We start from the raw sequence: 26,328 nt of genomic DNA, 5'->3' as shown, positions 1-26,328 counted from the left end.
TATATATATATATATATATATATATTTGATTTGGCTTGCTTTCTGAGGTTTATTATCAAGTTCATGAACTGTCAATTTTCTAGAAAATCATAAGTGTTTTAAGATGACTTTGAAAAACATGAAAACATATTTAGAGTTCATGTATTTTTAAAAGGTAGTCATAAGAATTTGAGTTTTGCATTTATGAGTTTTGCTTGGCTGCTGGTCTAGAAATATTGCAGCTTTGTATTAGAGATGTACCTCAATGGATGTGCAGTAGCAAGTCCGGCCCAAACTCCACCCACAAACCAACAATCGGTGAAAGTAAAGTAATATTCATACTGATGGTGGCATGAATATTCATTGCCTATTCGTAGCTTGCACTTTTACTTTTTCAAGGTAGTGCAATCTTGGACTTGATATATTTAATTTGCAGGGGGTGTGGAGTGCAGAGCACCTCACATGGGGCGTGCAGGGGGCTTGTCCCCCTGCAAAAATGAAGGAAAAAAATACTTGCAGTCTTTTCCATACCACAATGCACCCATTCCATCTGTCAGTCACTGAGGCTACGCCCACTTCTGTGCAGACTGGCCTGCAAAGTACTTTTCTAATACAATGCCAATATTGCTTTCACAAACATTAGGGCAGCATAAACTCTGCCAGAGCAAACGTCTCCCATGTCCTAAGCATAAATAAAATGCATGGAAACAACAAATGAAAACAGAGGGAACGTGATGTCTAGTGTATGTTTGAAATAAATAAATGCACACGAGATCAGGGTACGACAGAGCAGACTTAAGAATGATAAAATAGATTCAGGCATAAGTAATATTGTAAGATTCTTGTGGATTTCAGGAAATTGATAGTAAGTGTTTATAAGCTGTCAGAAGTGCAAGACTTATTTTTTTATCCTTTCTTTTATTACAATATTTACATAATAAATGAGGAACAACCCTTCTGCCAGATTAAACAATATAGTTTGTTTACCTTGAACAGGGCTTGGCTCAAATATATCAGTTTGCCTAAACAAAGTTGCTATCTACAGATAGCCCACAGCATGTTCTTTTTACATTAAGATTCACATCATCTTGATGAAATAGTTTTCCTTTCTTAGGGCAGACATTAAAGACTGTCTTTAGCTTAGACTGGATTGTATCTGCCCACCATAAATTAAAAAGATGTCCCCCCACTTGTAATTTTGAGGAAGGTGCTGTTATAATTTGAGGGTCACAGCAGCTCCTGGAAGATTGCAGAAACTGTAATAATGTTGGTTCTTCAAGAGATCAAACCTTTCAAAGCATGTGTCTCAGTTGCTTATGGATTTATGTATAATTATATTATATAATTATGATTATGTAGCCTATCAGTAATAGTAGAACAACGTAAAGCAAAGCAATTGTGCACTTTCTAAAACTGAGTCTATCACTCAAAACACAAGGCAGCAATTAAACTGTCTAAAGTCTCTTTAAGTGGAACACAGCACCACGTCCTTAGTCTACAGTAAAAGCTCAGGCACACTGGCCATTTATTGCCATTTAGCAGTGTGTTCTAAATAAGGTGGATTAAGTCATGATGGGGCTGCATTACATGTGGTGCACTCAGTGTTTCATACAACCATGCACATTTTGATTTCTCCAGACAATTCCATTTCAGCTTAACATCTAACAAGAGCAGACTCTAAGTCTCAAAGAACTTTATATTTCTTTATGCTATTTGCTAACATGTAAAAAGAACACACGTGTATATAATGTGGATACAGACCACATCATATGGAAGCAGGTGGCTTATGCTTTTGGTGACTATCCGCAGGAATCGTGATGTTCCTTTAATGCCATGCCATACGAGAATGTGAATAGTTTCAAAAACTGCACAATTTCCCAACTCATGTCACAAATGAAAACCAATTTTGAGACATATTGCTATATATTCAGTTTCTTCAATGGGAAGAAATTTGGGATATAAAAATAAATCCCTATTGTGGTAGTGGTAGGGTTAGTAAGGTAGTGGAGGAGATAGTTAGATAGTGGTAGGGTTAGTTAGATAGTGGTACAGTTAGCTATGTAGTGGTAGGGTTAGTTAGTGATACAGTTAGGTAGTGGTAGGGTTAGTTAGGTAGTGGCAGGGATAGTTAGATAGTGGTAGGGTTAGTTAGATAGCGGTGCAGTTAGGTAGTGGTAGGGTTAGTTAGGTAGTGGCAGAGATAGTTAGATAGTGGTAGGGGTTAGTTAGATAGTGGTACAGTTAGTTAGGTAGTGGTAGGGTTAGTTAGATAGTGATACAGTTAGGTAGTGGCAGGGATAGTTAGATAGTGGTAGGGTTAATTAGATAGTGGTACAGTTAGGTAGTGGTAGGGTTAGTTAGGTAGTGGCACAGATAGTTAGATAGTGGTAGGGTTAATTAGATAGTGGTAGAGTTAGGTAGTGGTAGGATTAGTTGTGCATTGAAAGTAAAGGCTGAAGTTGCTGTAGTGGTTATTAATGGAGAAGGATAAATAACAAGTAAGTGCTGAGAAGTGTATTGGGCAGTATTGGCTTTGTTTATAAGATACAGGAGCAAAAACATAGGACAGATAAAGAGAATAACTAATTAGGGATTACCTGCTAGCTTATGCTAAATACAAGCAATCTAGAAAAAAAAATCATGTGTGTGTGTGTGTGTGTGTGTGTGTGTGTGTGTGTGTGTGTGTATGTATGCATGCATGAGTTTGCGTGCATGTGTGTATGTGTGTGTGTGTGTGTGTGTGTGTGTGTGTGTGTATTTAAATCTGTGTGTGTATGTTTGTGTGTGTGTGTGTGTGTGTGTGTGTGTGTGTGTGTGTGTGTGTGTGTGTGTGTGTGTATTTAAATGTGTGTGTGCGTCTGTGTATGTGTGTGTATTTAAATCTGTGTGTGTGTGTGTGTGTGTGTGTGTGTGTGTGTGTGTGTGTGTGTGTGTGTGTGTTTAAATCTGTGTGTGTGTGTGTATAAAATATAAACAAAGTTCAAGAGTGAAAATAGGCTACTGAAAGACAAAGCAGCAAGCAAAGGTCTAATGGCAACCTCACTCTGATAACAGGAACAGGTGCAAAACAGTGTGCTAACAGAACAGTACAACCACACACTAAGTAGCAGTTAAAGAGCACACAAACCTGGTAAGATCAGAGAAAGTGTAAAAATGTTATATCTCGAAGAGTTAGGATAACAGGCTGATCAGGCCACAATGCTGCACTTTGCACAGCCATTCTGATCTTAGACACAAAAGGATCTTTCTACTACCCTATCTGTCATTTGGTGTATTTATGTGTATATATATATATATATATATATATATATATATGTAGGTTCACAGACAGTTCAGCAAAATAGAATGCTGAACTGCACAGCAGTTCTTTATACATATATATATATATATATATACTTATATATATATATATATATATATATATATATATATATATATATATATATATACATATAGATAGATATATAAAGAGATATAGATATAGATATCCATGCATCCTCACCCCTTTAAGATATATAGCATAAAAATTATCTCTTAACAGGAATCCACCAATCAGAACAACTGAATGAATAACTAATAGCAAAACAGCAGAGAAAGATGGTGATTCCTCCTTCTTACAAGGAACAATTAGTAGCAACAGTCCTGGACTGAAGACAGATATAACAAAACGTTTAAAAAGCAGCGTGATAGCAGAATCTCTTCCTCCTTCCATGTATCTTGTGTATTCAGTAAGCATGTGCATTGGTCCTTTTTCTTGTTTAGCTAGGCCTTTCCTACTCTCTGACAATAATAGAAGCTAGGTGAGGGATTTTAAAAGAAAACTGGAAAAGGGGATAATACTGTATTTACTGCAGTATGTACCTAGTGTGTGGGAAGATATGAAAAAGAGGGTTACTGACATTTTGTCAACCTACGGTGAGGACCTCTCCGATATGTTTTCTAATGCTTGTCAATATGAACAGATGACATAAGGCAGTGAGCTTCTAAAGTCAAATTTATAAAAGGAATGCACAACTCTACAGCTACAACAGAGACATGATGGTTAGGATGAGAAAAATCTAAAAATAATCACAAAATATTTGCCATAGAGCGATTGCAGTGCTCAAAGATTAAACCTTGTTTTTTGCTTAACTTATATAAAAATTATACTTCTCTGTTCCTTCACAATTCAAATAAAGTCAATCCCTTTATGCTCCAAAAATGCAAAATAAACCTTTAATAAATAGACGTAAGAACTTTATTAGAACTGCAAGAAAAATCAGTAGTTTTAAAGTTAGCCAAACAAAACAAAACAAAGAAAGAGCAACTTACATTATGCTTTTCACATTGACTGTTATATGCTGTTGTGATACTCATTGTTTACCTGTGTACAGATATTTAATGATCTAAGATTGTTTGCAATATTTATGTTTCAGGCTTGACCTAACCATTATGAAACTAGAAAAAATGTTTTAATTTTCTTTAGATGCCTAAGGTACCAGGGTTTTCATGGGTAAAGCCATGCCTCTCTTCCAAAGATATTGTTTACATTGGATTAAGAGATGTTGACGACGGAGAACAGTGAGTATTTCTTGTTTGTTCTTTGGTATGTATCCCGTATATACCATATATATGTGTTTGCATTTTAACTGCTTAACAGTTAAATCTTTTTGCAATAACTGTCCCTTGTAATAGCTCACACTGATGTGCTGTTTAAATGATATACCAGAAGTTTATTTCATGTGTGCATGTAGAAACCATAGTAAGTGCTGTACCGCTGGCCATTATATCATTATCTGTATCAATATCAATATTTACATCTACAGATATGTCTATGAGTGGATTCAATATTGTCATTCTATGTATAGTTGAAAGCTTTTAAATCTAGCTTGTTTTATTGACTAAAGAGTAGCTTTGTAGAGTTGCAAGTTTCTTGTACAAATGGGAATGAGGCTATGCCATTTCCCCACTACTGTGCAATCTCTGAGTTAGTATATATAAGTAGAAAGTAGCGCAGGGGTTGCAGGGGGCTTGCTGCAGAGAAAAAGAAAAAGATGTTTTCAGGTGATTATGTGAGGGAACATGGGTAGTGCCCTTTTTTCACTGAACTGACTTTGTGATGTTGTCTGCAAAACTTTGATCTCCAATTTGTTTATACAGATCCATGTGTGTGTGTGTGTGTGTGTGTGTGTGTATATGTATGTATATATATATATATATATATATGGGTGCCTGTCTTATGATTGAAAGTACATTTCATCGAAACGTACATGATCGTTCTCACTTTTGCGAAAGTGCATTTTGTGGAAAATAGGGTGCAGGAGGGGGCTTGCCCCCCTGTATAAATGTGAGTACCTCATTGTAAAAAATCTAAATTATCTCATATGGCTAGAGGTTCCCAGGCAGATTCAATATAATCAACTCATTGTGGCTCACAAAGCACTTAACAAACCAGATAATACACCTGCCCTGAAAAACATCATCTATCTCCACTCCAACTCCAGATCACTCCGGTCATCTAATAGACTATTAGTGCAAACCATCAAATCCAACAACTCAGCTGGTGATTCCCTGTTCGCCAACTCTGCTAGCAAAATTGGGAATTCCCTTCCTGCCAACATTACCCTAGATACCACCCTATCTCAATTTAAAATAGCTCTCAAGGAGTATTTCAAGTCTCAGTGGATATGTCCCTGCTCCGAGCCTGACTAAATCTTTATGCATACTGGTATACTAGTTCTGCGTCTGTAAGTGGTACTCAAATATCTTTGTTATGCCAGTTTAGAAGATTGTTAGACTGTACAAATTTAACTGCACTATAAAATGTGTTATATTTGTATAAATTTAACCTAGACTGGAAAATGTGCTATATTTGTGTAATGTTATGATGACTCCTGATGTATATGTACATTGTAATGTTTGTATATGTAACCACCTTTGGAGCTTTTCTCCCCAGGCCTCCGCTGTAAATGAGCATGTATCCAGTCAGACTATCCCAGTCAACAAATGTAAAATAAAATAAAATAAATGAATAAATAAATATATTTTTTTAGTTTTTTGGCATGTTGTTTTTTTTTTTTTTTTTTTTTGCGAAAGTGCATTTTCAGTAAAATGCAGTTTGCGAAAGTGAGTTTGATGTACGTTTCGTTGAAATGCACTTTCAATGTGTAAACATAGATCCATGTATATATGTATATGTATATATATATATATATATATATATATATATATATATATATATATATTTGTGCATCTAAATGTATGTGTATCTGTAGTTATAGCTATCAATTTATAATTTCCATAGTTATCTGTTTCAGCTATATTTTATCTATACATATAATTACAAATACACACACATGCATACATATACACTCACACATTCAAATATATGGTTTACCTATAAGTCAGCAACTTAACCTGATGAAAAAAATAAATAAACTTTTTTTTTTGAACTAGGAAAATCCTCCCCTGTACCCCTGAACTCATACATACATACATACACACACACACACAAACACACACACACACATACACACACACCCCCACCCCCCCACACACACACACACCCACACACACACACACACACACACACACACACACACATATATATATATATATATATATATATATATATATATATATATATATAGGTCTACCTAACATTGCCAGCAGACCAGAATGCCGAGAACCATATGGTCGACACCATATGATTGACATTTGGAATGCCGACAATGTGGAACCAGCATCTCACTATAGTGCAAAATGGAAAGATTTCCATTCCTGCACTGTAGTGCGATCTCGGAGTTGGTATATTAAAGTTACGGGGTGGGGGTGCAGGGGGGCATAGACCCCCTGCTAGCAGTTGAATGGAAATTTTATTTTCCTTTTTCATAGTTTACTTACAATGTCGAGATTTCAGATGTTGGCCATATGGTGTCAGCCATATGGTGGTCGGCATTCTGAAATTTCGGCATTGTGAAGTAGAGCCATATATATATACACACACACACACACACACACACACACACACACACACACACACACACACACACACACACATATATATTTACACACCAGTTATACAAATACATAAACATAAAGAAAAGGGAAACTTCCCAAACAAATTAATCATTGCCAGCACACAGTTACAAACCATACCCCCAGTGATTTCCTGTAACTAACAGTGTGTGGGGAGTTTAACATCAAGGAGTTGAACTCAGCGAGTTGAGTCCTCACCTAACAGGAACTGAATAAAGTATAACAAGGCCCATATATAAAGTATATAAAAATGTACACTGCACACACACACACACACACACACACACACACACACACACACACACACACACACACACACACACACACACACACACACACACACACACACACACACACACACACACACACACACACACACATATGTAAAATATATAATTGTACACATATGAATGTAATACATACAAGTAACCTACTAAATAATGAGCTCTACATGGACAAGAATTCAACCAATTTATACAGGTTTTCCAGTTTTATACAACAATAGAAATTCATTGTTGGTGCGATTTCTGTTTGTGTACCACCGATGATAGCAGTGAGTTTGGTCTTTTATCTTTTGTCCATGTTGGCACGACCATGGATTTGGTATATATAAGTCTGGGGATAGAGAGCGCAGAGGGGTTTGATCTCCTGAAAAACATGCTTTAAAAAAAAAGTTTCATGAAATTGGAGGTTCAACTAGTACTTTTTGTCCAGGTGAGCCTTCACAGATTTTATACACATATATGCATGGGCATCTGTTTTTCTGAGCAGTGTATATGTGAATAACTACTCAGTGTGTCAGTGAAACACAGTGTAAAATTCCAAAAATACTCATTTTGCCTAATAAGCCATCAATAAAAATGTGTAATTAGGTATACCTCAATGATACATACAGGTATTCAATATGCAGTCTTAAGATTACTATGCTGAAATGTCAATTTTTAATTCACTGGTAGAAATTCATGAACTGTATACAATTAGCCTGTAGATAAAAAAAATAAAATATAGTTTACTGCCTACTGTGTTTGATTTAGATCTCTCATTTGTTTAGCCTCCAGGAGCAAAACTTTATGTTACTGTTGACATACATGGAGAATCTTCTGTCACATAGTTCGTTGTCTGTTCCATGGGATTTTTACATCAGGCAAACAAAAGCTGAACTACACAGTGACTGTCTGATCATAACTATGCACACAACCACCACGTGGATTAATTCATTTTAGATTAGTGAGAAGGCATTCAGTGGTACAGGGCTAGAGTGGTTACATACAGAGTGAATGCGTAGGATCTCTTAAGAGCAAGGTGGGTGTGTTCTTTTGGGGAGTGGACTCTGAAGACGTGACTACTTGTGTATTAAGTTAATGGAAATATGGGGACTGAGTCAGTCTGGGAAAGGAAATTCAGTTTATGAGAGTGAAAATCACAACCACCCATAAATCACAAATCTGAGAGCTAACTTAACTTTTAACTTTTTAAATCCTTTTTTCTATAACCCAAATAAAGTTCATATAATTAATATACCATTGATAATAAAAATGTCTACGGCTACTGTAAGAGTTTTGCAAGTATATCCTTATAATTCAGGCTTTGCTTTGCAAGAAAGTTGCTTGAAATTGTGCAGTGTCTCTTTGGTCACTGGCATAGTACTTGAAACAGCAGTCTTTTATATAATTTTCTGTGAATTTACATATATAGTATAGTTCCCTTTTGACTGCTTCAATGTACATTAATTAGTTTCCCTGTACTTAAGAATATAAAGCAAGAGTGAGGGGAAAAGTCTGTTGATGTCATTTTGCCATACACAGGGGGAAATGTGGATTTTTTTGAAAAGGCCATTATAAATTTCTAAGTTTAATGGCCTGGGCAGTGTTCAAAGAAGACAAATTCATTTTATAGTCTGGATTTTTCTATTGATTAAGTGATTGTTTCCAAACATTTCTCACTATTTATACAGCAGCATATTCAACTTTATCAGTCCTGTATTTTTGGATGTAAGGAGGGTATGGCTATTATATTACATTTTTTAATTAGATGGCATGGAACGCCTATCCATAGTTTGGCAGGACTCCACTGCCTAACTGCATTTTTATTATCATTTTATTTACCCACCACACATTGAGGCCATTCAGGATTATATTCATATTCCCTAAAAGGCAGGGCATATTAAAGGCAGAAGCAGAGATAAAGTACTTATCAATCTAGAAAAGGTGCTTATAATTCAAACTTTAAACAGTATGTAATGCTTAGAATTTAATTAATTCATTCATTTAGGTGGTGACTTGAATTAAGAAGTATGTCTTGTTTAATTTATTTCTGTTGTCTTTTTCAAGGAAATTTAAATTTCAAGACAGAGTTAAGACCTTTGGATAATGAGAAAATGTTGACATCAACCCTATATGTAATTTTAATGAAATGCCACATCTAGTGTTTTCTAAAAAAGTTTATTTTGTAGAACTGAAAAGGTTGTGTTGGATGAGACATGAAATAATTATGACAATATTTTAGAAGCTCAAAAATTACATTGGCTGCTTATGACATGCTTACAGTTTTCCAGACTTGAAAAATAATACAACTATAAAATGCAATATAAAGTTAATTTAAAAAAGTTAAGTTTATGAGGCTGTTTTAATTAAATATTTTTATTGATATTAGTGGTGCAAGACATGGTAAAACAAAGAGTTCATATTCATTGGTTTTTAGCTGACATGATGAAAATTATAAAATTTGATTAGGTTCTATATATAAACTGTTTTAATTCTGAAGAAGTCTTAATTTAGTCAGAGAAAAAGATCTCAATTTTCATTAATGGCTTGTGTAGACTATTTTTTTGTTTTAATTTTAATTTATGTTGGCTTGTGTAGACTATTTTTTGTTTGTTTTATTTTTCAGTTCTAGTGCTACATGCTAGTCACATTTGTTCATTGGTGTTTTAGTGATATGGGCAAGGAGTCTCAGTGATGTCAGAAATGGGTGAATGAATAAAACCTTTGTATATTTCAAAGTTTAGACTGCTAGTCTTTCATATCAGATTAATATTACACCCCTTTCAATGTTTTCCTGATGGACAGTTACCTAGTTGAGAAATATATGCATTTTGTTTTCGTGGAAAGTTCATTACTAAATGTGGTTTTGGAAGCATCTAAAATGATTTCCTTTCAACTCATATTAAAGTTAAAATGGACGTTTAACTTCTAACCTTCAATAAATAAAGAGCACATCAGATTATTGGCTGCAGTTTTATTGATTACAATATTATTGGCGCATTAGTATCACACTCCACTGTTGTTGAAGTCTCGGCTTTTACTGCAATTTGTACATTTTAGCTTATTGATGTTTATGGTACTTGAGTTATTGAGGGTGTTTTGAAGGGTGTAAAATTAGGTAGCAGGGAGTTTACAATGAATTTTTGTTTTACTGAATTCCAGATTCAGTGAAAATATGCGGCAATGTACAACAGAATGTATACAAACAGCCTTTGCTTTCACTGTTTGCCACAAACGTGTGAATATGGAGTTATTGTAGTTTACGAAGGGAGTGCAGATGGTGAAGAACCTGACATTTTATTTATTTTACATTTGTTGACTGGGCTAGTCCAGCTGGATATATGTCCATTTTCAGTGGAGGCCCGGGGAGAAAAGCTCCACAAATTACAACAACATAAAAGGTCAAGACAAAGACAATAACAGTATAATTTGGTACATAAGTTTTAACAATTATAGTACAAGCCTAAGATTATATAGTTTATATTTCAGTAGGAAAAAAGGAAAAATTTATCTAAGAATAGATGAATAAGACTAATAGACTTGTATTAGAAATGGTGTAGTACAAATCTTTATAACATATTACAAAATTAGATACACCTAGTAATTTATGATAAGAGATACTAAGGTCTCACAAAAACCTAAGAAAGAAAAACACTAGAGATCAATAGCTAGAGTATAGAAGAACAGCAAACAAGGATGGATTTCTAGTGTTATTTAACACATAGGTAGTGATACTATATGAAGGTGTTTGATCATTCCACAGTATATACTTATTTACATGAGAAAAAATCCTAAGGAAGGTTAAGCTCACTAAAAATTAGTGAGACAACACAAGATCATGATCATGGGAGGCTTGGAATTGTGGGAGTCTAGTTAATAGTTAGGTACTTAGTCTGGGTTAACACAGGGGCATAGCCAGTGTGATTTGAGGTAGGGTTTAAGCTTGCTTTTAAATAAGCTGACAGAGGATATTGAGGTTAGTTGGCTTGGGAGGATGTTCCAGGCTTTACCTACTGTATTGGAGAAGAAGGTGTCACCAGCTAAGTTGTTGGATTTTGATATTTGTACAAGTAGGTTATTAGCTGAGCGTAAGGTGTTGAGGTTATTATAGGGGATGACTAGGGATGTAAGTATGGGTGTATTTTGAGGTAAATACAGGATCTTATGGGCTACTATTAATTGATTGAAAAGTACTAAATTTGGCAGCTCTAACCATCCTAACTGATTCAGATTGATACAGTGATGAGTTCTATAGGAGGACCCAGCTGCAAATCTGGCAATATTGTTGTAGGAGGATATAAGTTTACTCAGATTACTTCTACATATTTTGGTATAGATAGGGGAGGCATAGAGCAAGGTAGAGAAGAGGTGGGTACGAGCAATAGTAACCCTGGCTGGAGGTGTAAGAAAGGGTTTTATTCTATAGAGGGAACCTAGTTTCTTGTTTACTATTTTTATGGTGTTATTAATGTGAGGTTCAAAGGACAAGTTGTTATCTATTAGTACCCCGAGTAGTTTGGTGGTTGGTTCAGGAGATATAATATTTCTATCATTTGAAGTAATAGTAAAGTTAAGTGGGGAGGTTCTGCAGGTGGGGGTAAATAGTAACATTTTTGTTTTTTTGGGGTTATGGATAAGATGTCTTTGTAGGAGCCAGTTTTCAACTGTACTAAAGGTCATTTGGGTTAGTGACTGAAGTTCTGATTGAGAAGCAGCAGCGCATATGAGTGTGGAGTCGTCAGCGTATTGGATACAGTCAGCTTGAGGAATTACAGAATGAAGGTCATTTGTAAAGATGGAGAAGAGTAATGGGCCTAATATAGATCCTTGCGGGACCCCTAGAGTGACTGGGACGTGGGAAGATAAAGTATTTTCCCATAGTACAGCCTGTTGCCTGTTATGTAGGTATGATTGGAACCACTGTATAGTATAGTTGTCCAATGACAGGTTTTTGAGTGTGTCTATAAGGAGGTGGTGATTCACCATGTCAAATGCTTTGGACAGGTCAATAAAAACAGTTGAGGATAGAGTATCAATATTACGATTACTGTTAATATGGTTAGTGAAGGATAAGAGAGCAGAGGTGGTGCTATGAAATGGTCTAAAGTCATGTTGACAGGGTGCTAATAAATTGTGATCGAGTAGGTAGGTTAACAGTTGTATGTGTATACATTTCTCCATTATTTTTGCCAAAGGAGATAGAATAGCTATGGGCCTATAACTGGACAACTCTTTGGAGTTACCGCCCTTATGCAGGGGAATTATGTGAGAGACTTTCCAGATTAGGGGAATAGATCCTTTAGAAATAGTTCTGTTAATGAGGATGGATATGGGGTAGGCTATGACTTTAGCAGCTTTTTGCAGGTATTCTGCAGGTAATTTATCAGCAGAGAGAGTAGTGGGTTTAAGTTTCTGTATGAGGTTACAGATAAGTGAAGTGGGCACTGGCTGAAAATGAAATTGATGAGAATTATTGGTAAAGGTTGTGGCAGAGCCTGGGATGCTAGGGGATAGCTGGTTGGCTAGGGATTGTATGGTTTCAGTGAAAAAAGTATTAAATGAGTCAGCTATTTGGATGGGATTGTTGTGATCAGAGCCAGAGGGAGAGGGAGTACTTGAGCATCCAGGGTGTAGGAGGTTATTGATACCGCGCCAGCATTTTTGGGGATTATTTTGGTTGGTTTGTTGTAGTTGGTAGTAGTAGTTTCTTTTATCGGCTAATATGGCTTTTTTTGTTTCATTTCTAAGCTGTCTGAATTGCAGGTGGTCTGAGGAGCTTTTTGTTGAGCGCCATTTGGCTCATTGTTTATTTATTTCTTTGGAGGATTTTTTGTTTGGTCGTTTTGGTGAGCCATGGTGCCGGTTTGGTTCTAAGCGTAATGGGGCATGGCTGTCTAAAATGGTTCGAAATTTAGAGTTAAAGTATTTCACGGCATTATCTATTGGGAGGTATTTCAGGGGTGACCAGTCACAGGTGACTAGTTCAGCCTGAAAGTGAGCAGGGTTAAAATTTTTGGTAGTGCGAATAGTTCTACAGATGGTAGAGTTTAGGATGACAGTTTTTGTTCTGATTAAATAGGTAAGCAAGTGATCACTTATGTCCTCAGGGAGGGTGCCTGTTTTATAGTTTAGTTGGGGGGTATTAGTGAGTATCCAGTCAAGGGTACTAGTTTTGTTGTTAGTTTTATGGGGATGTTATAGTTTGGGTAAAACCATATAAGTTGATATGAGTAGAAGGCTGCTCAGATATACAGGAGTTCCAGTTAATGTTAAAATCTCCAAGTATAATGGTTTCTTGGGGGTAGTTACTTGAGAGCCAGCTGAGGATAGCCTCTAATGTGTTGATGTTATTGCCTGGGGGAAGATAGACACATGATAGATATATGGCTTTGCTTTTGTTAAGCTGAACCTTAGAAGAATTTCTGCATTGTTGCAAAGTGGAGGTTTGGAGTCTAACAAGGTAACTTGTAATCCATTCTTATAAAGTATGGCTACGCCTCCTCCTTTTTTAGTGTTACGGTCATGTCTTATGATATTATAGCCAGGGGGGTAGAACTGCTCTGTCTTGTATTGATGGATTAAGCCATGTTTCAGACAGACAGAGGATGTCAAAGGAATAAACATCAATAAGGGCATGCAGGTGAGCTATTTTGTTATTGATGCTACGAATATTAAGATGAGCTATCAGGAGAGAGTTGGGGGGCTTGGTAAGTGTCTGTGTGATTGAATTTGTTGGTGTATCAGGCTGTGTAGCTGTGATAGTGGTAGGACCTGGTTTAGGGTGTATATCACCATCTAACAGGGAGTGGACCTGAACTTTTAGGATGAGTTGTAGAAGTTTAAAAATTAGGTTCTTATTTTTTCTAGCTAGTGGGTTAAATTGAGAGATGTGATGGAGTCTATGAAGAAATTAGGTTCTTATTTTTTCTAGCTAGTGGGTTAAATTGAGAGATGTGATGGAGTCTATGAAATATGGCTGCTGAGTACTTAGCTGAGCTGGGGAGGTTGCTAACACTATGAGTGGAGCTGGAGGTAAGGACATAGGTGTGTGTGATGTGGGTATGCAGTCCTAGGAATCTGTGGTGTTCGTAAAGAGTAAGTAGATAGGGAATGATAAGTATAATTAGGAGTAGTAATAAAGGTAAGGGTTTACAGGATCTTTGAGCCATTTGTTTAGGTTAAGGTGGTTAAATGTAGGGATATTTGTGGATAGAGTGGTAGGGTAATGGATAAAGGTAAATGAGTGATGGTTCTTTAAGGGGGAGGAGATAGGGGTAAAGTGAGAATATAATAGAGGTAATAGCACTTTAAGGGGAGGAGTTAGAGTTTGGTCCTAATGCATAGGGGTGTGGCAGTTAGAGTATAAGTTTAAGACCACTGGGGGCGGGTGGAATTTGGGGGGAATTCCAGGGCGAACGGAGCGGGATGAGCCACAGAGGAGTTCACCCTAGGCAAACAATCAGAGGAGCAGTAAGCAAAGGTAAGTAAAGCAGCAGAGGGTAAGGTGACACAATGCCTTGATAATATAATATGCAGAGAGGGTTGGCAGTGAAGAATATTAGAAGAAAGAAAGAATAGAGTGGGAGTATTAGCTCTTCCAGAATATTAGAATCCAAGAGCCTGTAAGTTACTTAAAATTGAAGTCAGAATGGTGGTCTAAAGGAAACTATTGCCCTCTAGTGGACAAAAGCTGTATAGCAGAGGCAATATATACTGAGAAAAGAGTGCAGGGCAGTAAGTATGTTATAGAGGATTGAAGAGGAAGAACAGTAAAAATACTTGTAGTCTAAGAAGGGGGAAGGGGTGACAGGTATGGGTGCAGATAGTAAAGGCTGCCGGCTGTCCTGGCTGGTGAAAGTAAACTTACAACCTAGAATATCTCACACTAATTGTCTTAAGACTTTGGTTTAAAGTACGTACTTTACTTATAATTAAATTCCCTTGGGGACTGTAGCAGAGGGGAGGAAAGGTTCAGTTCCTTAGTTAGGGGAAACTGCAGTGTGTTGAGGAGAATAGTTGTTTTCAGCACGCAGGGCAAGTTCTCCTTAATACTGGGAAACGAGGTTGAGCAGTTTACTTATAATTAAATTCCCTTGGGGACTGTAGCAGAGGGGAGGAAAGGTTCAGTTCCTTAGTTGGGTTGGGAGGGTGGCTAAATCGTTAAGGTGTTTGCCTCACAAACACAAGGTACAGGGTTTGAGTCTCACAAGGGATAATTAGCTAGGCTTAAAATGGCTCGCAAGAGCATTTAGCTTAGTACTAATCTATGAACCTATGAACCTATATAACCGCAGTGTGTTGAGGAGAATAGTTGTTTTCAGCACGCAGGGCAAGTCCTCCTTAATACTGGGAAACCAAGTTGAGCAGCTAAAAACCCTATTTACTCCACTGCCAGGACCGAACAGCACCCTAAGGCTAATTAGGAGAATAAAGATGAATAAAACCTTTGCACAGTGTAAACCACCCTTCAGAATGCATATTTCATTGTTTTCTTCAAGTATTAGAGCACCTAACTGTTTTTCTTGTAATTTTTGGGGAAATGATATTTGAGTCTGTGTTGTTCTGATATGAATTCATGCAGATATATAGCGTAGAAGATTATATCCAATCATAACCGAAAATCCACAGCACATAATATTGTACTAGGACAAGTGATGAGTATTTCCAATGTGGGTGTATTTGGGATAGGGATCATTAAGTTTCTATACATGTTTTATATGTGTGTGTGTGTGTGTGTGTATGTGTGTGTGTGAGATGTCTGAAATAGTTTTTGATATAAGGTGAGGCTCACATGCTTTTTTGTGGTTTGATGAAGGCTTACTTTTTTATAAGTAGTCTGAAGTACTTTTAAATACAGGGGAGGTTAACATGTTTTCTATTGTTTAATGAAGGATCTCTGTGAAAAGATTAATAATCTATAACCTTGATAGTATGGGTACATTCTCTTTATATTACTCAATATGGAAAGATGCATTAGACAGTTACGTGACACAAATGTCTGCTTAAATTTGTAAGGCCAGTATAGGTTTCCGGTAAAGCTGAAATGCCTCATTTAGATCAAAGCTAAAGTGCTGCTGTCTAGCAGTGTGGCACATATGTTTATCTCTACTGTTATTACAGCATCTCTTACAGCTGCATTACCAATGTTTGTATAGGGAATATGCATATTGTGTGTTTGTTCCTACTTGTAAATGTTAACTTCTGTGATAATTATATTGTAGGCATAATGTCAGAATATTGGCATATGTACTAGGAATTATGAAATGTCATCTTACGTAAAAGAAACAACTTATCTTTACTTAGTATATTACACACAAAGTAATGTTTTTTTTTCTCAATGAAGTTGTATTCATCTAAGAAGTAATGAATCTGTACATATCCATGTTGGTAGTTAGCAAATAAAGTAAAGTGGATGTTGTGAAAAGGATGAGATGTTCAGAATTTTGAATTTTATATTGTTATTTGTAGCATGTTTTACGTCTTGATAGTTCTTTTGTAACAATGCACTTTTTTTATTTTACAGTGCAATTCTGCAACAATACAATATAAAGTTTTACTCCATGACTGAAGTTGTGAAGCTTGGGATTGCCAAAGTGATGGAAGAAACATTTAACTACCTGTTGCCAAAGTATGACAAGTTTCCATGTCAAAGTCTGATATTTCTCTATTGTCTGTTTGTGATTTCTATTGTGAGCTATTTAAAGTCCACTTATGCTGTACTGGCAAGGTCATAAGAAGGCCGAAATATGCACGTCTACAGCTAGTGGTGTTTAGCTTTATTGACCTGAATGAATCCATAAAGACTTAAAAAGGAAAAAGTCATGGACATTCAGAAGCCATATGGCTAAAACAGTTGATGTCCTTAAGGTGTCATTTTCATATATCCCATGGGTCTCTATTACAAGTAGTTTAAATTATCACAGTGAAAACTTTAGCTTTGCTAGGTTTTTCTTGTAGTTTTTTTACTATTTAAAGATGGTATCAAAATATGTGACTACATGTATGATTTTGTTTTAATAATCTGAGCAAATTGCAATACAACTGCAACAAGCATGGTATATGCTAGAGGGACACATAAAATAATTTATATAAAGTCAGATCATGGAATTTAATGCAGTCCTTATGGAATGACATTTTTGGCTGTCTTAGCCCCTTCTACCTACTGATTATGAATCTTTCTCTAAGACAATTGGATCATTTGCTCCCTATCACTAAGGCAAAGATTGACCAAGGAGAGACATCATTTGAACAACCATCAGGGTACTTTGAAATCCTTTTAAAATTCTGCCATAGACATGGGAAGGTTACCCCCATGTAACTATACAATGGTTTATAATGTTGAACAGTTCAGCCACTTCATTGAGAGAATTTCTGGCAAACAAGCCCTCCCCCTCCATAAGGCACAGCAGACAGTCCACCTCAATCACTACCAGGGGTAATCCTGCTTGCGGCTATGCCATCCCTAAGTATGTGAACCCCCTCCCTCCCTGTGACAGGTGAGCAGGCACACTCCATTTTCTCTCATTACTGCCTGGCTCCTGCAATGCCAAGGCCACTAATCAACCCATGTTGCCTGATTCATAGTCAGGGCTTTGGCCCCTAGCCTCAGAACTGGGATTATGGTGTTAAAGAAACTGATGAACATGCATTGTCACATATTTGCTCATTTAAATTTCTAAAGCCAGTTACCCAAACAGCATTGTTACATTGATATAGTTTAATATATGTAAGACCACATAATGAAAGTGATTTAATGTATCAGCATGCTTTATTCGTACCAGCTGTCAGCAAGCTGAGGCTATAAAAAGAAAGAACATTTAGGATTCTATGTGATGTACAGGGATAAAGCTCTGGTTGTCCCCCAAATGATCTCTGTCCACTTTAGTGGCACAGGAAGCTGGAAAAGCAAGGAGGGGGATGGGAATGAGCAGCTAATAGCGCTAATCCTGGGGAATATGGTGGACTGATCTGCTGCAATGGTGTCCCAAACATGAATGGCGAAGCCTAGAATGCAGCACTATGGGCTGGAGGTTGACTGTGTTATATAGTTGCCAGGGATGACTAGACATCAGCCTGGGAAAGTAGTGACTGTAGAAGTCAGGGCTGCCATTGGGAAGGGTTGGTTTAGATATTCTAGATCCAAACCTTTGGCATCTTAGAATATTCCCCTGACTCCAAGGTACAGTGATCTTATGCATATGGCAACCTACTTCTGATGGCCAGTTCTTGTCTCTAAATGAAATGAATGGGCTTATAGGCTACTGTCCTGACTAGAAAGCAGATCAGCCATATTGCACACAACATGGTTGGGAAACAAATAGACTAGATGTCACAGTGAAAAGGAATGAATTGGTAAATTGGATGCCAGGAGAGGGGTTTAAAGGTGGTCAACATAAGGTCAAAAGAGAAAGAGAGAGAGAGAGAGAGATAGCAAATTTAGATGACTTCCTGAATTGACGTGAAATACAGTGTTGAAGGCAGTGGTATTAGTAGATATTTAAATACAAAAAAGTGTTTATTATTTAAATCAATACACAATCAACATTTTATACAGGTTGTCCATCTGGGCTAGAACCATTTCCTGTGGAGGTCTGGGCAAAAGCTTCATTATAAGCTGTATAAAATTCAAGGAACGGTGCCAGATAAAATTATGACAGGCAAGACATCAGGAGCAGATTGTGTGAATGCACAGGATGTGACAGATATTTAAACTGTCAGAAAAGAAGATAAAATACAGTAACATAGAATTTCAAATAGGTATATTAATGTATGGTGAGACCATGCAGCAAAACAACAACAACAACAATGTACAACATGTCTGCGTGCCATGCAAAGCAGTTTCAGAAGACTGACATTTGTTTCGCTCACTAAGGTCGATGCTACCCAGCCCATCACATAACTCTATTTTAAATTTAAATTAGATGCAGATTAGTAATGGGAACTGGCAGTTTGCGATCACAGAACTAGCTCACATTAGTTATCAGTAACACCTGATTCCATTGTTTTTAGCAATAATATCCTGGTGAAGTACATCTGTGATATAGAAGTCATGGTTGGTACCACCTGATGCTCCTGGTGCCATTAGAAAATGAAATGGGTATAACAGCATTGAGTGAACTAGACAGGATACCTTTCAAAGCCATAAATAATGAGAGGGACAAAGGCCCAAAAATAGGGATCATTTTTAAATATTACTCTTACAAACCTAAGAGTTATCAGAATAACAGGTTTTGCATTAGCATGAGCTTTTGAAGGGTATGAAGTCTGAAACTTAAATGTCTGTCATTATTTTTTGACTTCATTCTTCTATGATTTGCCAATGATTTGTCAGAAAACCCACAATTTTATGAAAAATGGACTAAAAATATGCAGCAAAAATCAGGACATTCTGTGAAATCTGTACAGATGAGAGGTATGCTAGACAGTTATGGTCAATACTTTGCATGTTTCTGGGAATTTCACAAGCAGTTGATTAAGCCCCAGCCTGCATTCTATCCATAGCTTTAATATGCGCATTGCCACTTTTGAGTTGTCCTTTTCATTTCTCTCTCAGTTCACTATCATTTCTCTCTATTGCTCTCTCTCTCTCTGTCTGATTTTCTCTGTCTGTCTCTCACTCTCAAGTGCACTTACTTAGACATTGTCAGTTTTGATCTTACTGTTTCTATACGGTCAACAGGTATATAGCCAGTAGTACATATTTTGTACTCAGACCTGAAGCTGCTACCCCCACCACGTACCTCTCATTTACAAATTGTGCTCAGCCCTAAAATGTTGAAAAGAGATTATTTTCAGCTACTACCTCTTATACAAAGGTTGTTTTAGAGGTGCATTCCTATCATGTAATCATGTTTTGTATAGCTCTGTACAACAGACACTATTTGAGTACATCGAGTATGCCTGGCTGCACCCTTAAGTCCGATGTACAGTCCGACAGCTTTTTTCTTTCTCTACTGTAGTTCTCAATACTCCTTTCAGGGCAACAGCAGCCTGCAACTGATTTCAGCAACACTATGCAATACACAGGTTCCCATACGTTCCCATAGATCCATCAAGCTTTGTAACAGCAGCCTGCAACTGATTTCAGCAACACTATGCAATACACAGGTTCCCATACGTTCCCATAGATCCATCAAGCTTTGTAACAGCAGCCTGCAACTGATTTCAGCAACACTATGCAATACACAGGTTCCCATACGTTCCCATAGATCCATCAAGCTTTGTAACAGCAGCCTGCAACTGATTTCAGCAACACTATGCAATACACAGGTTCCCATACGTTCCCATAGATCCATCAAGCTTTGTAACAGCAGCCTGCAACTGATTTCAGCAACACTATGCAATACACAGGTTCCCATACGTTCCCATAGATCCATCAAGCTTTGTAACAGCAGCCTGCAACTGATTTCAGCAACACTATGCAATACACAGGTTCCCATACGTTCCCATAGATCCATCAAGCTTTGTAACAGCAGCCTGCAACTGATTTCAGCAACACTATGCAATACACAGGTTCCCATACGTTCCCATAGATCCATCAAGCTTTGTAACAGCAGCCTGCAACTGATTTCAGCAACACTATGCAATACACAGGTTCCCATACGTTCCCATAGATCCATCAAGCTTTGTAACAGCAGCCTGCAACTGATTTCAGCAACACTATGCAATACACAAGTTCCCATACGTTCCCATAGATCCATCAAGCTTTGTAACAGCAGCCTGCAACTGATTTCAGCAACACTATGCAATACACAGGTTCCCATACGTTCCCATAGATCCATCAAGCTTTGTAACAGCAGCCTGCAACTGATTTCAGCAACACTATGCAATACACAGGTTCCCATACGTTCCCATAGATCCATCAAGCTTTGTAACAGCAGCCTGCAACTGATTTCAGCAACACTATGCAATACACAGGTTCCCATATGTTCCCATAGATCCATCAAGCTTTGTAACAGCAGCCTGCAACTGATTTCAGCAACACTATGCAATACACAGGTTCCCATACGTTCCCATAGATCCATCAAGCTTTGTAACAGCAGCCTGCAACTGATTTCAGCAACACTATGCAATACACAGGTTCCCATACGTTCCCATAGATCCATCAAGCTTTGTAACAGCAGCCTGCAACTGATTTCAGCAACACTATGCAATACACAGGTTCCCATACGTTCCCATAGATCCATCAAGCTTTGTAACAGCAGCCTGCAACTGATTTCAGCAACACTATGCAATACACAGGTTCCCATACGTTCCCATAGATCCATCAAGCTTTGTAACAGCAGCCTGCAACTGATTTCAGCAACACTATGCAATACACAGGTTCCCATACGTTCCCATAGATCCATCAAGCTTTGTAACAGCAGCCTGCAACTGATTTCAGCAACACTATGCAATACACAGGTTCCCATACGTTCCCATAGATCCATCAAGCTTTGTAACAGCAGCCTGCAACTGATTTCAGCAACACTATGCAATACACAGGTTCCCATACGTTCCCATAGATCCATCAAGCTTTGTAACAGCAGCCTGCAACTGATTTCAGCAACACTATGCAATACACAGGTTCCCATACGTTCCCATAGATCCATCAAGCTTTGTAACAGCAGCCTGCAACTGATTTCAGCAACACTATGCAATACACAGGTTCCCATACGTTCCCATAGATCCATCAAGCTTTGTAACAGCAGCCTGCAACTGATTTCAGCAACACTATGCAATACACAGGTTCCCATACGTTCCCATAGATCCATCAAGCTTTGTAACAGCAGCCTGCAACTGATTTCAGCAACACTATGCAATACACAGGTTCCCATACGTTCCCATAGATCCATCAAGCTTTGTAACAGCAGCCTGCAACTGATTTCAGCAACACTATGCAATACACAGGTTCCCATACGTTCCCATAGATCCATCAAGCTTTGTAACAGCAGCCTGCAACTGATTTCAGCAACACTATGCAATACACAGGTTCCCATACGTTCCCATAGATCCATCAAGCTTTGTAACAGCAGCCTGCAACTGATTTCAGCAACACTATGCAATACACAGGTTCCCATACGTTCCCATAGATCCATCAAGCTTTGTAACAGCAGCCTGCAACTGATTTCAGCAACACTATGCAATACACAGGTTCCCATACGTTCCCATAGATCCATCAAGCTTTGTAACAGCAGCCTGCAACTGATTTCAGCAACACTATGCAATACACAGGTTCCCATACGTTCCCATAGATCCATCAAGCTTTGTAACAGCAGCCTGCAACTGATTTCAGCAACACTATGCAATACACAGGTTCCCATACGTTCCCATAGATCCATCAAGCTTTGTAACAGCAGCCTGCAACTGATTTCAGCAACACTATGCAATACACAGGTTCCCATATGTTCCCATAGATCCATCAAGCTTTGTAACAGCAGCCTGCAACTGATTTCAGCAACACTATGCAATACACAGGTTCCCATACGTTCCCATAGATCCATCAAGCTTTGTAACAGCAGCCTGCAACTGATTTCAGCAACACTATGCAATACACAGGTTCCCATATGTTCCCATAGATCCATCAAGCTTTGTAACAGCAGCCTGCAACTGATTTCAGCAACACTATGCAATACACAGGTTCCCATACGTTCCCATAGATCCATCAAGCTTTGTAACAGCAGCCTGCAACTGATTTCAGCAACACTATGCAATACACAGGTTCCCATACGTTCCCATAGATCCATCAAGCTTTGTAACAGCAGCCTGCAACTGATTTCAGCAACACTATGCAATACACAGGTTCCCATACGTTCCCATAGATCCATCAAGCTTTGTAACAGCAGCCTGCAACTGATTTCAGCAACACTATGCAATACACAGGTTCCCATACGTTCCCATAGATCCATCAAGCTTTGTAACTGCAGTCCTTGCAATATTGTAAATTAAAGTCTGAATCTGGGGGGAGAGTTACTAATTCCTAACTTGTGCCATCTCAGAATATTCACCTTACTCCAAGGTACAATGACCTTAGATTTACAATGAGTAGCATAGCTGTGATGGGTGCACCTCCTGAGAGGATGTGAAGACTCCCTACAAAAAAAATGGTTTAATGGTACAATGGCAAGTTTCACAATATGCTTTTTGAGTCATTTGCATTTTATTTTTGCAAAGTGTCAGGACTCACAATATTCGATCTTGCACTAATGAGAGACAGCCTCAACGCACAGGGATCACCCCAACAAATTGCTTTCTATCAAACAGATACAATGACTTTCCCTATTTTGGATCATTATGCAGTTCTTGAAACCTTCGTGAAATCCCTTTCTGTTTAGGGGAAATAAAACAATGATTAGCGGAAATAAAACCCTTGTAGTTTTTCCAAAGATGAAAGGCAATGTTAGGGATTTTAGGGCTAGGTTATTTTTATTTTTTACCAGTTTTAAATCTAACTATATATATATATATATATATATATATATATATATATATATATATATATATATACATTTGTTAAACAATTAAGAGAAGTGATCATCACTGACTCTTCTCAACCAATCAACCAATGCCCAAGCCACAAGGGCAGGGGGGGGGGGGTAAATGTAATATAAATAGCTTCAAGAAACCAGTCAACCGAAATGTTTTGGGAAGGTGGGAGACAACCATAGTACCTGAAAAAGAGTGACACAAACATGATGACATGCAAACTAAACAGATAATGGCTAGAAATTAAGACAGAGACCCTAGAAGAGATCTTGGTCAATGACTCATTATGGTGCCCCATTTACAGGGGCAACATGCTGTAAAAGTCTTTAGATATCATTATTACTATAGCAACTAACTTAACAGCTTTGTCATAAAATAAAACTCCTGCAAGATATACTGAACAGGAAAAATAAACTAAATAAACGAGCAAACAAGTCACGTATCAGGCAAACAAATAAATGCATAAATAAAGCAGAACTGCAGTGACTGAAGTTCTAAAACATGATATCAAAATTAAAAGCTAGAAGCAATGACATTAAAATTAAAAGCATAGCAGCATACCATGCTAGAAATTAAGTGGTTAACTACTCCTAACCTATTATAGGATAAACACTAGAAATTTCCAAAAATCATTTTTTTTAAGATTTGAAGTATACTACTACATACAAGTTGTTACATTAAATAAATGCTTTTACTTGAGATTCATGTTTTAATTCAGCACACGTTTACTCTGGTGAGACAAAGACCACTCCATAGGGTTCTACTATGAAACGCTGACTTCCTGAAAGCTGATGAGCAGAAAGAACAAAAACAAAATGCCCACTATACAGAAGTAAGAAGAAGAAATCAATTTAAGTCATTTTTTTGCAGGGGCAAGCTCTCCCTGCAGCTCCCCATGCCTTTTGAAATTATTTACACTAATTCTTTTGTCAAAACAACTTGAAAAAGGGAGAAATCTTCTAAAACAAGTGCATCACTGGTAGGACATACTTAGAAATCTCACTGACAATGATTTCTTATGAGAAAAAGCGATTGATGTTATGCCTTTCATCTTTTTTTCTACATGCTACTGATGCTTGAGAAATTTCACCCTGAACAATGGTAGGAAAGCGATTATACAGCTATATACAGCTTCAGACCTGCGACACATAAACGTGCATTACAACTGCAAACGTAAAAAAGGAAGATACAGCAAAACATGAAAACCGTATGCAATATAGGGTTGCCACTTTTAACAATGCCGGAATGGGACATAGGGGTGTGGCCAGTAGGACATAGGTGGTATGGCCAACATGCCATTGGCCACACCCCCACCGTGACATCACCAGTGGTGTTAAAGGAGATGTGGTATTGCATTTATGGGTACAACACTGTGAAGTTATTACAGCATACTGAAAACTCGCAAACCATTTAAATGACATGAAACATTACTGCAAAAACACATTGCTCAGTTGTAACAGTAAGTAAACGTTAAAGGAAAAAAAACTCACTACTCATATTAAACAGACACTTATGTTTATTTAAAAAAAGTAAAAAAAAGTTCTACATAGACTAACCATAACTATTCTGAAAGACAACTAAAAAATCTACATACTGCATACAAGCTAAATGTGTATAATTAAGACTATTTTTATTACAAATTAAAGCTAAAGCAAAATATAACACAAAACTGCATACTGCACACTACAAGATAAGTAGACTAAATCACTTTTTTTAATGTGTATTTTATTTGATTTTATGGTCTGAAGAAAGACTCGATTTGATACAATATTTGAATAAAAGTAGCTACATTTCATTCGTAATTCAGTAATTTATAGTCATCATTAGTCCACACTACATCGGTTTCGCACATCTGTCCATTTACTTTTCACCCAAGAAAAAAACTCTTTCTGCAAATGCATCTATGTTGGTATAGATAATACCCTAACAATTACCAGATATAGTGCAGTCAGCTCAGGCTCTTCTCTGAAAATCTTCAGCCACTTTTCCCCTGGGGACAAGCTTGTGGTACATAACTGTTGGAGAAAGGGCTTAATTGCTAAATTGTCCCGGAAAAGATGGTCTTCATCTCCATCTCACAGACTCAGGGCAGTGGTCACATTGAGTAAGTCACTGAAAGCAAAGGCCTCAGTTAAAGATAACTTAGACAGTGTAAACAAGTAGTTGTTTTCAGTATACTCAAATCACTGTTCTAAGTACTTAACCGCTGTCTCCAAGAATACAGTGAAGTCTCTTTTCAGTTTGTTAACATAAGTGCGGTCTAATGTGCTCATAAGTGCCCTAAGTTTTCCTCCAAAGAAAGCACCTTCAGCTCTTGCCTGCAGTTTTTCCTTGAGAAAGGCCATTACAGAAAATGTTTCCATGGCAGTAAGTGCTGTTTTTCTAATATACTTACATGTTCAATGAAATCCATGAGAACAACACTGAGAAAATGCAGATAGTACTGGGACAGTGTCGGAAATACATTCTCATCGCGCTCATTAGCTGAAACGTACTGCCACATCTGCCGAGGGGTCTCCTCTTCACTCTGGGAGAGGGAATATGACTGGAGCACTGGCAGATTTTTCACTGTTCTTTCAATGGCTGGCAGGAGTGGCAGCCACCT

General features: G+C 37.5%; 1 protein-coding gene across 1 annotated transcript in view; it reads left to right on the top strand.

Annotated features, from left to right (window-relative positions):
• ARG1 (arginase 1) overlaps positions 1 to 26,328 on the top strand; it is a 211,311-nt gene that overhangs the window by 151,115 nt on the left and 33,868 nt on the right. Inside the window, exons 5-6 of the mRNA XM_044064577.1 lie at positions 4,445 to 4,539; positions 16,783 to 16,887. Coding sequence (XP_043920512.1) covers positions 4,445 to 4,539; positions 16,783 to 16,887 — 200 coding nt within the window. The remainder of the gene's footprint in view (positions 1 to 4,444; positions 4,540 to 16,782; positions 16,888 to 26,328) is intronic.

Source organism: Protopterus annectens, chromosome 1.part0, assembly GCF_019279795.1.
Source record: "Protopterus annectens isolate FY-2018-M chromosome 1.part0, PAN1.0, whole genome shotgun sequence".
Taxonomy (NCBI): Eukaryota; Metazoa; Chordata; order Ceratodontiformes; family Protopteridae; genus Protopterus; species Protopterus annectens.
Note: the sequence above shows the minus strand (reverse complement) of the source record. Positions and strands in the feature narration are given on the sequence as shown.